This window comes from Mus musculus, chromosome 1 (genome assembly GCF_000001635.26).
Source record: "Mus musculus strain C57BL/6J chromosome 1, GRCm38.p6 C57BL/6J".
Taxonomy (NCBI): Eukaryota; Metazoa; Chordata; class Mammalia; order Rodentia; family Muridae; genus Mus; species Mus musculus.
The window spans coordinates 97,429,837-97,444,818 of NC_000067.6; the positions used below are offsets into that span (position 1 = coordinate 97,429,837).

The 14,982-nt window shown below is 37.1% G+C and overlaps 1 protein-coding gene across 3 annotated transcripts in view; it reads left to right on the forward strand.

Annotated features, from left to right (window-relative positions):
- Positions 1-14,982, forward strand: part of Gm7135 (predicted gene 7135) — a 132,788-nt gene that overhangs the window by 83,575 nt on the left and 34,231 nt on the right. For all 3 annotated transcript variants that reach the window (XM_981747.8, XM_011248120.2, XM_006530007.2), the window contains exons 8-9: positions 5,043-5,238; positions 12,734-12,887. In XM_981747.8, coding sequence (XP_986841.4) covers positions 5,043-5,238; positions 12,734-12,887 — 350 coding nt within the window. The remainder of the gene's footprint in view (positions 1-5,042; positions 5,239-12,733; positions 12,888-14,982) is intronic.

The following is a 14,982-nucleotide window of genomic DNA, read 5'->3' on the forward strand; positions in this document are numbered from 1 at the left end:
CATCCAATGGATGACTGTGAGCATCTACTGTATTTATCAGGCACTGGCAGAACCTCTCAGGAGACAGCTACTTTTTAAGAGCACAAGCTAGGCCTATAGTCACTTTCAATTCTGCTGCCTGCTGATCACAATGTAGAAATCTCAGCTCCTTTTCCAGCACCTTGTCTGCCTGTGTGCAGCCATGTTTCCTTCCTTAATGATAGTGGGATCTGAAACTATAAGCCATTTCCAGTTAAACGTTTTCTTTTAAAGGAGGTTGCCATGGTCATGGTGTCTCTGCACACCACTAGAAACCCTAACTAAGGTACAGTTACACTGTTTATGTATTAAATGTCACTGATGTTCATATTTTTTTTTTGTATTGAGATTTCCACATGAGTTCCCATTGATGGACTCCTCTTTACTTTTATATGGTAGTCTTCAATGACTTCTGTTCTTGTAACTTGGAATAATGATCATCTTGAATAAGGTTATATTTACTGTCAAAGTGCTTTAAATTAAAGAACTATCTAATACAATATCCTTATAGGGCTTTTGTTTGTGACCACAGTTTTTCAACAGAGATTACCATGTCAAGAACAGAGTATATCAGAATTTCTCCAAATCTTGAAAGAATGGACAAACTCTGGCACTTCAAGCAGATGTGTAGGCATTCTAAGTTGTATTTATGCTTAGGCAATGGTGACTTTACAGGAATGATAGCACTACTATTATGTGGGTTGCTGCATTTGTACTGAAAGGTCTATGGAATGACTGAAGATATATTATCATGAAGATTAACAACTAAAATCACAGGTTTCAATATATGACACTGACACATCACTGCCAGATTTATCCTTCTCATGCAGTCTGCCCTGCTGTAGCCTTGAACATAGTAGAACATAAATTTAGATGTGGTATTGTCTTCTGTTACGTTTTCTTCTCTATTGCTACTTTGTGAATATTTGCCCTTAGGACTAACCTCTTCCACAGAAGAGAAGAGAACCTCTTCTCTTTCCCTACTGAATAATTGGGATTTATGTCTTTCCCTTTTTACTAAGTAAAAGTTCCCTCTAGGTTCAAGCAAGGCTATATTGTGACTGAAACTAAATTAATTCATCAGTAAATATACCTCAGGGACACAACAGTTCATTATACACTGTGCCCTGGGTTGGTCCCAGTTTCATGTGCAACAGAAGAAAAACGTAAAAGTGATTTTTAAAATAATATGGAGAAGGGGGGGGACTTTTGGGATAGCATTGGAAATGTAATTGAAGAAAATACGTAATAAAAAAAGAAAATAAATAATAATAATAATAATAATAATAATAATAATATGGAGAAACAGAAAGGGGAATTGAAAGGCTGGATGTCACTCAGTGAAGGAACTACCTGCCCAGGACACATAAAAATTCCTATCAATTAAAAAAGAACACAAGAATACTTTGTTTAGCTCTGTACCCCATTTTTAATAGGGTTATTTGGTTCTCTGGAGTCCAACTTCATGAGTTCATTGTATATATTGGATATGAGCCCTATATCTGATGTAGGGTTGGTAAAGATCTTTTCCCAATCCATTGGCTGCCATTTAGTACTATTGACAGTATTCTTTGCCTTATAGAAGCACTGAAATTTTAAGAGGTCCTCTTTGTTGATTTTTGATCTTAGAGAATAAGCCATTGCTTCAGGAAGTCCCCTCCCCATCCCCCACCCCACCCCCTGCCCATGTGTCCGAGGCTCTTCCCCACTTCCTCTTCTATTTCGGTGTGTTTGGTTTTAAGTGGAGGTCCTTGATCCACTTGGCCTTGAGCATTGTACAAGGAGATAAAAATGGATCAATTTGCATTCTTCCACACACAGACCTCCAACTGAACAAGTACCATTTATAAAAATGGTGTCTCTTTTTTCCACTAGATTTTTTTTAGATCCTTTGTCAAATATCAAGTGACCATAGGTATATGGGTTCATTTCCAGGTCTTCAGTACCAGTTGAGGAATATCAAATGGCTCAGAAGCACCTAAAGCAATGCTCAACATCCTTAGTCACCAGGAAAATAAAAACCACATCAAAACAACACTGAGATTCCACCTCACACCAGTCAGAATGGCTAAAATCGAAGCCTCAGGTGACAGCAGATGCTATCAAGGATGTGGAGAAAGAGAAACACCCCTCCATTGTTGGTCAGATTACAATCTGGTACAACCACTCTAGAAATCAGTCTGATGGTTACTCAGATAATTGGACATAGTATTACCTCAGGACCCATCTATACCTTTCCTGAGCATATATCCAAAGGATCCTCCAACATATAACAAGGACACATGCTCCACTATGTTCTTAGCAGTATTATTTCTAACAGCCAGAAGCTGTAAACAACCCAGATGTTCCTTAACAGAAGAATGGATACAGAAAATGTGGTATATTTACACAGTGGAGTTCTACTCAGCTATTAAAAATAATGAATTCATGATTTTTTTTTGGTTTTTCTTGAGACAGAATTTCTTTGTGTATCTCAGGATGTCCTAGAACTCACTTTGTAGACCATGCTGGCCTCGAACTCAGAAATCTGCCTGCCTCTGCCTCCCAAGTGCTGGGATTAAAGGCATGTGCCACCACTGCCCGGCAAATTCATGAAATTCTTAGGCAAATGGATAGAAGTAGAGAATATCATCCAGAGTGATGTAACCCAGACACAAAAGAAAACACATGTTATGTACTCATTGGTAAGTGAATACTATCCTAAAATCTAGGAATACCCAAGATACAACTCACAGACCATGTGAAACTCAAGAAGAAGTAAGAACAAAGTGTAGATGCTTCAGTCCTTCTTAGAAGGAGGAACAAACTATTCAAGGAATGAAATATGGATACAAAGCATGGAGTAGAGACTGAAGAAAAGGTCATTCAGAGACTGCCCCACCTGTGGATCCATCCCTTATACAGACTCTAAACCCATACACTACTGTAGATGCCAAGAAGTGTATGCTGACAGGAGCCTGATATACCTGTCCCCTGAGAGGCTATGCCAGAGCCTGGCAAATGCAGAGGCAGATGCTCAGAGCCAACCATTGGACTGAACACTGGGTCCCCAATGGAGGAGCTTGAGAAAGGACTGAAAGAGCTGAAGGGATTTGAAACCCATAGGAAGAACAACAATATCAAATAACCAGACCCACACAAACACAGCTCTCAGGAACTAAACCACCAACCAAAGATTACACATGGATGCACCCATGACTCCAGCCACATATGTAGCAGAAGATGGCCTTTTTAGACATCAATAGCAGGAGAGGACAGACTGTGATTAACGTCTGACAAACACATTGACTGTACTAACCAGATTTGTTAAGTATACAATACCCTGCCCATGGGATATTGATGGTAAAGTGGTGGGTCTGTCTGCAAACATGAGCATAGGAGGAATATAGGCTACTTTAGGTTTATCTTCACTTAGGAAGTGTTACTCTGTACAAACAATATGTAGACAGTGTTTGTACTACAGCAAGATCATCTCACTGAAGAGTAAATTTTGGCAGTCTATGGACCATGCAGAATTGATACATATTTGCTCTGAAGGCTTTTGGTTTGGTTTTCCAAACTGAGGTACAGGTAACATCCAAGAAATGAGGAATGTCTGAAACACCTCCTACAGTGTATGTGAGCATAAAGCTGTCAGTATGTTGAGTCTGAGACACTTGCCCAAGGTATAATTTTCTTATTGCCTGGGATGGCTGCTTACCCAGCTATGCACTTAAGTGTCCACAAGAAGTCTGAGATTCTTCTGAGAAGTCTGAGACCATACTAGGATTTACAAAGTCTGTGAATGGCTACATCCCTGGCCACAGAACTTCCCTCCAGGCAGCTCTATAAATGAGTTTTCAAGCATCTTCCTGTTAAATTCTTCTCTGAAGCTAGCTTGCTTTCCTCCTCCACACCTGGTATGTATTTAAGCTTTTTGTCTTCAGGTTGCAGCCTTCAGTGCCATGTCATACCTTCCACTGTCACTTTCCTGCCTAGGAACAGGAAGTCCACCTCCCTTTTAAACTTTGTATTTGAGGAGCAAGGGTATTTGCTCACCTTGCTTTGTCACTTTCCCTAGTCTGTGGAGTGTGCTAGGTTTTATTTCCTGTGCAGACAACTTCCCGTTTTCACCCACTCTTCCTTCCATGACAAGTTCCAAAGTGTACTATTTTCTTTCCAGTCCATGGAAGAGAAAGTTATTCGTGAGTGTCCCTATACCACCTTGGACCTGAATTTGAAATTTTATTTTATCAAATGTATGTTTCATTATATTAGCCACATTTCATTTGTTTGTTCTTCTCAAACACCATCTTTATTCCTTCCTTTCCCTTCACTTTTTTCATTTTTATGAAACATTTCATTTGTAAGTATTTATTATGGCATGATGTAATATTGTGTGTGTGTTGTTATTGGTGTTTTGTTGTCTATCTTACATGTACACACAGTGACCTACATTTGGAGCTGATTGGACTGTATTAGTGTGTCAGTTTACTATCTTTCACTTACTTTTCTATTTCTCTTCTTTTGTTTTTTTTCAGCTCATATTCTTCTTGTGATTTCCTCTTTCTGATACTTATGCTTAAGTAGAAAAAAAACATACATTATTACGGGCAATCCAGAGTCTCAGATTGTTATAAAAATATTCATGTTGACCATCTATGAGAGATCTCAGTGAGTCAGATCATCCTATTATTTTAGTTAAGTCTCTAGATATATGCCATACTTTCAAGTGGAACAGTAATATCTCTCAGTAAGGCAACTCCTAATTTGTATGTGGTATGGACTATGTTCCTGGCATAAGTTATTTAGTGTTTAGGAGTAAAACATCTCTAATCAGAATCTGTAGACCTATAATATCACTATAACCATTCACAGGGATGTATGCATTATAATGCTCAGATTTCTTCAAATACTACATCTTGGTTTGTTTTCCGTCTCTTGGTTTGTTTTAAAATCTATGCTAGACTAGAGTGAATAATATCTGTAATTTTTTGTAAGTCTCACTAGATTATGTTTAACAGTATTTTATTTTTGTTTCTCAGGAATATTTATACTTCCAGGATGTATTATTGGCCGTTTTCTGGGAGGTTATATTGTTGACAAATTGCAAATGAATATTAAGAACAAATTGAAATTTATAACGACAGCATCTGTTATATCAATTGTGCTTTTCCTATTACTGATTTCTGTGAAGTGTGAAACAGCAAAATTTCCTGGAATCAATGATGATTATGATGGGTAAATATATATTTGTAGGCTATATACTTTAGTCATAACTGAAGGGATATTTTCAATATTAATATCAGAAACTATATAATTAAATAACTTTGGAATATTAATCATACAAATAAAATACCAAATATGTTTTTCTTCTTATACGAGGAGTAGATATCTCATAGAGATTATTTGTTTATTATGCATTTATTAGTAATTTATGATCAAAACTAGAACTTTATGTTAAGGTGTTGAAAATGTAACAAATTTTACTAAAATATCTGTGACTTAATTTTACCTTGTGTTCTTGAACTGATGGGTCTATCTTGTAAACATCACAGAATAGATTTGATGTATATGTGAGCATGCGCATAAACACTTTAATGAAATATCCAAAGTTCAAAGGGCTTGGCATGAGTTCATATTAAATATTGGACAACATAAAAGTAACTGTAAACCAAAGGACTGGGAAAATGAAATGATAAAAGGGAATGATAGCACTTTGAACTACAATGGGGTAGCATATGCCAAACCACTGTTCAATAAATGATACTGGAGCTGACCACAGGCTATAAAATGTGATGTTAAAGTTACTTCTTTTTTTTTTAATTTAATGTTGGTTTTGTTTTGTTTTGTTTTGTTGTACATATTCATTTTATGTCCTGCTCACTGCTCGTCCTCCCCAAGTCACTCCATCCCACAGTCTTTACAACATCCCCCTTTCTCTTCTCCTCTGACCATCGGGCCCTCTCTTGGCACCCCTCCATCCCCCACCTTAGCATTACAAGTCTCTGTGAGGCTATGTAATTCTTCTCCCACAGAGGCAAGACATGGCAGCCCAGCTAGAAGAACATACCCCATGTATGGGCAACAGCGTTTGGGATAGCTCCTGTTCCAGTTGCTCCAGACCTACATGAAGACCAAGCTGCACATCTGCTACATATGTGCAGGGAGGCATAGGTCCAGCATGGGCATGTTCTTCGTTTGGTGATTTGTACTCAGAGAACCCCAAAGGTCGATGTTAGTTGATTCTGTTGGTCTTCCTACAGAGTCCATATCCCCTTCATGACCCACAATCCTTCCTCCTCTTATTCAATAAGAGTATTCAAGCTCCATCCATTCTTTAGCTGTGGGTGTCTGTATCTGTCTGAGTCAGCTACTGGGTAGAGCTTCTTTCAGGACAAAATGCTCCTGTCTCTAAGCATAACAGTATCATTAGTAGTGGTATGGATTGGTACTAGCCTATGGAGTGGGTTTGATGTTGGGCCATTCTCTCAGGCTTTGCTCCATTCCCCATGCCTTCAGTTCAGATATAGTTTGGTTGAATTTTTGGGTGTGTATTGCTGTCCCTATTCCTTCACTAGGGTTCCTGTATGGCTAGAGCATGTGGCCTCTTCAGCTTCCACATCCCCAAAGATGTGAGTCACAGCTAAAGTCACCCCATTGATTCATGGGCACCTTCCTTATACCAGGTCTCTGCCACATCCTGGACCTCCTTACCCGTGTCAGTTGCAGATTTCAGTTCATTTGCATGGTCATCTAGCCATCTCTCCTGTCTTTCCCCACACCTGATCCTGAACCCCCCATTACCATCCCTACCCCTCTTCCACCTAGTTCCCTCCCTCCATCTGCCTCTTTTCGCTATTTTATTCTCCATCTGAGTGAGATTCAAGCTTCCTCTCCTGGGTCTTCCTTCTTATTTAGCTTATTTCAGTCTGTGGAGTATAGCATGGTACATGTATTTTACAGCTAATATCCAAGTATAAGTGAATACGTTACCATGCATATCCTATTGAAACTGGAATACCTCACTCAGGATATTTCAAGTTCCATGCATTTGCCTGCAAGATTCATGGTGTCTTGTTTTTAATAGCTGAAGCATTTTCAATTGTGTAGACATACCACATTTTCTTTATCTATTTTTCAGGTGGTGGACATTTAGGATGTTTCTCTCTTCTGGCTATTATGAATAAAGCTGTTATGAAAACAGTCCAGCAAGTGACTTTGTGGGATGTTGGAGCACCATTTGGGTATATAATCAGGAGTGCTATTGCTGAGTCTTGAGGTAGAACTATTCCCAGTTTTCTGAGAAACCACCAAATTGATAGCTAAAGCGATTGTACAACTTTGTTCTCCCACCAGCAGTGAAGAAGTTTCCCCCTTGCTCCACATCCTTGCCAGCACTTACTACCTCTTGAGTTATTAATCTTTGCCATTGTGATGGTTGCATGATAGAACTTCAAGTGTTGTTTTGATATGCATTTCGCTGATGACTAAGAACTTTTAACATTACTTTAAATGTTTCTTGGTCATTCAAGATTCCTCTGTTGAGAACTTTTTATTTAGCTTTGTATACCCTTTTTTTAATTGGATTATTTGGGTTGTTGGTGTCTAACTTCTTAAATTCTTTGCAAATTTTGGATATTAGCCCTCAGTCAGGTATAGGGTTGAAGATCCTTTCTCAATATATAGTCTCCTGACATGTTCTATTGACAGTGTTCTTGCCTCACAAAAGCTTTGCCATTTCATGAGGTCTAATTTATCAAATTTTAATATTACAGTCTGAGAAGTTTTTGTTCAGTTCAGGAAATTTTCTCTTGTCCCAACCCTCTGTACCTATCTCTCACCCACCCCAGTACCTGATCCTATCCCCTCTTTTTTTCCCTCCCCCTCCTCTCTTCTTTCCAAGTCCCCCTGCCTCCACCTCCTGAGATTATCCTGTTCCTCTATGCAGGAATGAAGCATCCAAACCCTGGTTGTCCTTCCACCTAAACTCCATATGATCTGTGGGTTATATTGTGGGTATTTTCAGCATTTAGGCTAATATCTTCTTATCAAGTGAGTACATACCATGTGACATTTTATGTCTGGGTTACCTCAGTCAGGATGATACTTTCTATTTCCATACATTTGCCTGCAAATACCATGAAGTCATTTTTTAAAAAATAGCTGAATAGTACTTCATTGTGTGAATATACCACATTTTCTGTATCCATTATTTTCTTGAGGGACATTCTTTTGTTTCCAGCTTCTGGCAATTATAAATCAGGCTGGTGATAGTGGAGCATCTTTTGTGTTTTTGCCTAGTAGCGATATAACTGGGTCATCAGGTAGAACTATTTGTAATTCTCTGAGAAACGGCCAGATTGATTTCTACAGCGGTTTTACCAGCTTGCAGCCTGACCAGCAATGGAGAATTGTTCTTGCTCCACATCCTAGCCAGCATCTGCTGTTGCCTGTATTTTTGATCTTATCCATTCTGACTAGTGTGAGGTGGAATCTCAGGATCGTTTTGATTTGCATTTACCTGACAACTAAGGATATTGAAATTTTTTTCAAGTGCTTCTCAGCCATTTGAGATTCTGTAGTTTTAGAATTCTCTGTACCCCGTTTAGCTCTGTACCCCATTTTTAATATGGTTATTTGGTTCTCTGGAGTCTAAATTCTTCAGTTCTTTGTGTATCTGTTTTTATGTTGAGATCCTTGAACCACTTGGACTTGAGTTTTGTGTAGAATAATAAATATCTGTCTATTTGTATTGTTTTTAAATATAGACATCTAGTTAGAGCAGCACCAATTATAGAACTTGCTTTCATAATTCGTTTATATGGTTTTGGATTCTTTTTCAAAAATCAAGTATCCATAGGTATGTTGGTTTATATTTGAAGCTTGGATTTCATTTTGTTGACCAGCATGTCTGTTTCTGTACCATTAACAAGCAATTTTCATCACTATTGCTCTGTAGTACAGCTTGAGGGCATTATAGTACTGCAGAGGCAATTCATCTGGAAGTTCTTTTATTGTTCAGGATTGTTTTGGCTATCCTGGGTTTTTTTTTCCATATGAAGTTGAGAGTTGCTCTTTCAATGTCTATTAAAAGGTGTGTTGAGATTTTGATGGAGATTGCATTTAATCTGAAGATTGCTTTTGGTAAGATTGGTATTTTCACTATGGGGATCCTACCCATTCAAAATTATGGGAGATCTTTCTGTTTTATGATATTTTCTTGCTTCTTTCTTCAGAGATGTGAAGTTCTTGTCATACAGATCCTACACTTAATATGTTACAGTTACATCAAAATATTTTACATTATTCATGACTATTGTAAAGGATTTTGTTTCTGTACTTTCTTGACCAATTTATCATATGTATAAAGAAGGGCTGCTAAACTCTTGGAGTCAAGGACTCTGCTGAAAACTAAGCCACAGAGTGTAAAAGAGACATTGGAAAATATACAAAAGACATGTTTCTGATCATAATCAACATTTAAGAGTGGTATATTAATAATGAGAAATGACATACCAAAAAATGGACAAATAATTTGAAACCATTTCATCAAAAGTGAGTACATGAACATGGAAAATATGCAGATAGAAATTAATTCACTCCCATTAGTCATCAGGAAGCTGTCCCATATCAGAACGTGTAAATTAATGAAATTGTACCACTACAAAATAATGTGGAGAACAGCTGAAGCTCCTACATACTGCTAGCAAATTTCAACCAGGAATTGAAGATATCCTTGCAGGTGTCATGAAATTAGAGAAATGAGCCACAAAGAGGTTAGAGTAAAATTGCAGTTCCGGTTGACCTTGTCAACTCGGATCAAATTCTGGGGAGTCTGATGCCATTTTGTCTCTTCTCAAATTTTGTCCTCAAACTACTCATATGCCAGCCTTTACAACACCTGTTCACTGAACTCGAGTACATCACAATAAGTTTTACCATTCACTATACCCTTTTTATATTCACAATTCTTCTTCAGGATTCTCTTTCTCTCAAGCTAGGGCAGTTTCTGTTCTTAGTGCATCTCTGTCTTTCATGTGTGAATTTATACATGAAGTCAGTTAATATAAGGCTTCAATCTTTCCACTGTGTTTTCTTTCAAACTTTAATCAGGTGCCTCCAGAAAGCAACCTAAAGAGAAGGTTCAAATTCTCAGTAGTGATAAGCCGATAAGATGATATCCAAATCGATTTTGCCCCAATAACATAAATTTTGTTGGTTTAGTTTATGTACCACAAAACCTAAGTACTAACTTAAACTTTGATTTGAAGAGCCATGGAACAGAATGTCCTCAATAAACTGAATGACCTGACCTCTGTACATTTAATCAGCATCAGCTTAATTGATTTACCTCTTACTTTTAACTGTTCCTGTATGTGAAGTAGAGCTCTGTTGATAATTTTCTTTCATGAAGACACTGACACTGAATTATTCTTGATATGAGGGGAAATTTTCTCATGAAATCACCTTTGGTATTGAATTATTCCTGCTTTGATGGAAAAAGAACAAATAAAAAACAAACAAAAGACAAAGCTCATGTTGCAGGTGCTGAGCTCTACCTACCATCGATTGAAACTCAGGTGTTGCTGCTCTGCACTACTGGGCTCTGACAGGAAGGGCTGACAGGAGGAAGGCAGCAGAGCTTTGAGTTCTGGTCAGATCATGAGGTGGATGATCCTTAAACCTGTGAAGCTGGCCTGGAGGTTTGAGAGCTTTGGAGACCATTCTGCATGCCTTGCCAATGTGTACCCAGCAGAAAATAATATAATCTATCCATCTATCCATCTATCTATCTATCTATCTATCTATCTATCTATCTATATCTATATCATCAATCTGAGTTTACAAAAAAAATTTGATAGGGATTGTTTTCTCTCTCATGGGCTACTTTATCATTCATTATAGCTCTGAATGTTTTGGTCTTCTGGATCTTAAAAACGGTTTCAATAATTGTACAAAATGCTTTGTCACAAAGACTGAGAAGTTAGTACCATGTTAGTACCACTCTTTCAAGAGTGGAGAACATTTTTCTGTGAGAGCTTCAAGTTTCCTAAAACCCGAAAATCAATTTAAAATAATTTTTCTTACATTCTCAAAGGATCTTGTGCTTTGTGTTTTGGCCCACTTGAGGAGGACTTTGTAGATGTCACAGCAGGGAGAAAAATGAACTCTTAATAAGTCAGAATGAAAACTTGGTACAGATTGACTTCAACAACCTGAAGCAAACTTCAGGAGGTCTAATGTCAGGCTGTTTAATATTAAAACACAGCATTTTTGGGGAAAGTTTTTGGTGTAATAAAGTGCCCAGTGAACAAAGAAGCATAATTCCATTGAAACTCAACTCAAGGTCTCTATCAATTATCCCATGAAGATGGATTCTAGTGATAGACTTCCAGTACTAGCTTCTGGATGGATATAAGGAAGGATCTAGTCTAGTCATGATCATATATACACTTGATAGATTGTATTGGATACTAATCACCTCTGGTCTTGGTTGTGGGAGCTTTGGGGAACTGATGGCTATACAGGCAATATAAGGACCATTTAGATTACCTTTAGCTCTGGCTGAGAGAGCTAATTATGGTCTTCCCCAAAAGATAATGTAGATCAAATGGATATTAGTCACTTCCAATTTGAAGATTTCTGGGTAAGAGGAAAGGTAATATGTCCAATCCTTTGAGAGAAAAATCTGTGTGTTTAATATGTCTGGTTTCCCTGGTGATTTATGGTCACAAGAACTTTTGTGCTCCTAACAGTAAACCACTTTGGAAAAGTGACAGTTTTTTGAAAAAAAAATTGAATAGGTAGCTAGAGAGGTGGTTTAGTGTTTAAAAGCACTTTGTATCATTCTGGAGGTCCAGGTTTGGTTTCAAATATCCACATGGAAGATCATAACTGTATTATCTCAAGTCCAAATAGATCCAATGGCTTCCCTTTGCTTCCATGGGTGCTGCACTCACATGGTACATATACATATATTTGAGCAAAGCACATGCACATAAAATAATCCTAATATGGTTAGATTAACAACTTTCATACTATTTAAGTATTCTACTTTTACTACATAAGACTCATGAAAATGTATGTCCTTATAATAACAAAGGACATTACTGCCAAAGAAGCAATGAAAATATAAGTATCGTGTGATTACTTTTTATAAAATCCCAACAGATGAACAGGAATGGAGTACTAATAAGTTATAATGTGTAAGTAATTAAGTAGTAAAGTGATAAAGTAAATCTTTGAAAGGGGGAGGGTGTCAGCCCATTTTAGGTGATTATGATTTTGTTTGTTAAATGCTCTGGTGAAAATTTTATTACAGCATAAAAATAATTCAAATGGTACATATTTCAAGATTTATTTATGTTCAGTTTATGTGACTGAGTATTCACCAGCATGTTTATTTATGCACCATATGTATGCCTCCTGTCTAGCAAGACCATAAGAGGGCATCAGACTCCCTGGAATTGGAGTTATAGATGGTGTGAACTGGCATGTGCATGTTGGGAATGGGATTTTGCTCCTCTGAAAGACCAGGATATATTCTTAAGAACTAAGTCATTGCTCCAGGTCTATCAATTGGTACATTCATGTGTGTTTATTATGTTTCTATACCTTAGTAAATATTTGAAAAAAATCAAAATGTATATTTATGAATTGTGTAGATACCTTGATGTACACATTAACAATTTAAATAATGGTATTATAATTGTGTTTAATCTCAACGTCACAGATTTGGTATGGTTGGAAGCCTAAAAGCTCCATGCAATGAGAAATGTGGTTGTACAACTTCTGCCTATAATTCTGTATGTGGACGAGATGACAAACAATATTTCTCTCCCTGCTTTGCAGGGTGCCATGCTTCTAAACGCCTAAGGAAAGAAAAGGTAGAGATCTTCTTGTTGTTTCTTCTCCTCTAGTAAAATTCACAATTTGCACATGGTGTCTAGACTTTACATGTAGGTCTCTAAAATTTTGCTTAGTTTTCCTTGCTTTTAATTTTAACCACATGGAAATAAAACCTAATTTTTGTTTACCAAATTCCCCTTCAGCAGCATTCACTGAAGTTTGATCACAATCTTTCACACAACAACAGCTTGCCCGGTGTTATCCTGTGAGTCACCTTTCTTTCAAATGTCCCTTCAGCTGCGATTCAAAATGCCTACTCTACATTTTACTGATATTTCCTATTTTGCTCCACTGCAAGTCAGATATGGAGATGACTTTTTAAAATGGAGGTTTGCAAAGCCAGTGCTCTACTACTGAGCTACATCCCCACCCAGTTCCCAATTTTTTTGATTCTGCACCAGAACTTACTATATATATCTGACATTATAGAAAACTACAAGCTATAGAGAACTCACATAAATGGGAGAAATATAAATTAAGTGAATTGAATGTGCTCAAAACTCATTACTTATCTCATGGCAGTGACTTGAACCTTCTTTCTTCCAGTAATTCTGACACTACTCAAAACTAATTTCTTTTTTCTTAGTCCTTGTTCTGTTGTAGAGAGCAATTGCCTATTCTACCACTTATATAAATTTATGAGGCACTATTATTTTAATTTTGTGTGTATGCATAGTTTGATGTATGTACCTGGTTTGTGTGTGTGTGTGTGTGTGTGTGTGTGTGTGTGTGTGGTTTTGTGTATGTGTGCACATGTTAAGGATGCCTGCTTATGCATAATGGTATTTGATCAGATACCATATCCTCCATTACTAGCAGTTGCCACTAAGGTCATCCTCACAGATTCCAATAATCCTCCACTGGACTATTTCAATAACACCCCCAATGCTCCCGATTTTTAGTTTTGTCTCGCCAAAACTCTTCTTTCACTCCCTTCCCATCTGATTCCTCTTGATCCTGTCTTCTTCTACAGGCAGTTTACAAACAAGTATCTTTTCTTTCTCCTTCCCAAGGAGATCAATGAATCTGTGTTAGAGTTCCAATTTTATCTAAACTTTTAAGGTCTGTGAATTGTAGCTTGATTGTCATTTACTTAATGCTAATATCCACTTATAAATTAGTACACAACATGCTTCTCCATCTTGTATAGGTTACCTCACACATGTATTTTTAGTACTTTTCATTTGCCAACAAATTTCATGATGTCACCTTTTTTAACTGCTGAGAAATACATACTCCATTGTGTAAATGTGCCACATATCCTTTATTCTGTTGAGTATTAACTAGCTTAGTTGCAATATCTGGCTATTATGTATAAACCCACAATGAACATAGTTGAGCAATTTTCCCTGTGGTAGGCTGGAGCATCCTTTTTGTATTATTCCTTTTAGTGATTGGGAGAGATGAAATTTCATAGTTGTTTTGATATGCATTTCCCCAATGGCTAAGAATCTTGAACATTTCTTTATGTATATCTCAGCCGTTCGAGATTCCTTTACTGAAAATTATCTGTTTAGATGTGTACAACATTTTTAATTGAATTATTTTGGTTTTTAAACCTAATTGAGTATCTTATGTATTTTGAATAGTAGAACTTTATTAGATGTGGAGTTAATAAAAAATCTCTTAAAATTCTGTAGGCTTCTACTTTTTGGTTTCCGTTTTCATACACAAATGTTTTGGTTACCTGAGGTGCCATTTATTAACTGATGATCTAAGTGTCCACACTATCAGTGTTCGGTTCAGAATGTCGTCTCCTGTATCAATGCATTCAAGGATGTTCCATTTTTCTTTTATCAGATGTAATGTGTCTTGGTTTATGTATGGATCTTTGATCCACTTGGAACATTCATTGATGGTTCTTTGATTTTTCCAGTGTGTATTTCTGGCTACTGTGTCAAAAATAAGGTTTTTGTAATTGTTTGGATTCATGTCTGGGTCTTCAATTTGATTCCATTGATCAATGGGTCTTTCTTATACCAAAAGCATACAGTTTATGTTTCTATAGCTCTGTAGTACAATTAAAATCATAGATAGAGCTACCTCCAGTAGTTCCTTCATTTTTTAGGACTA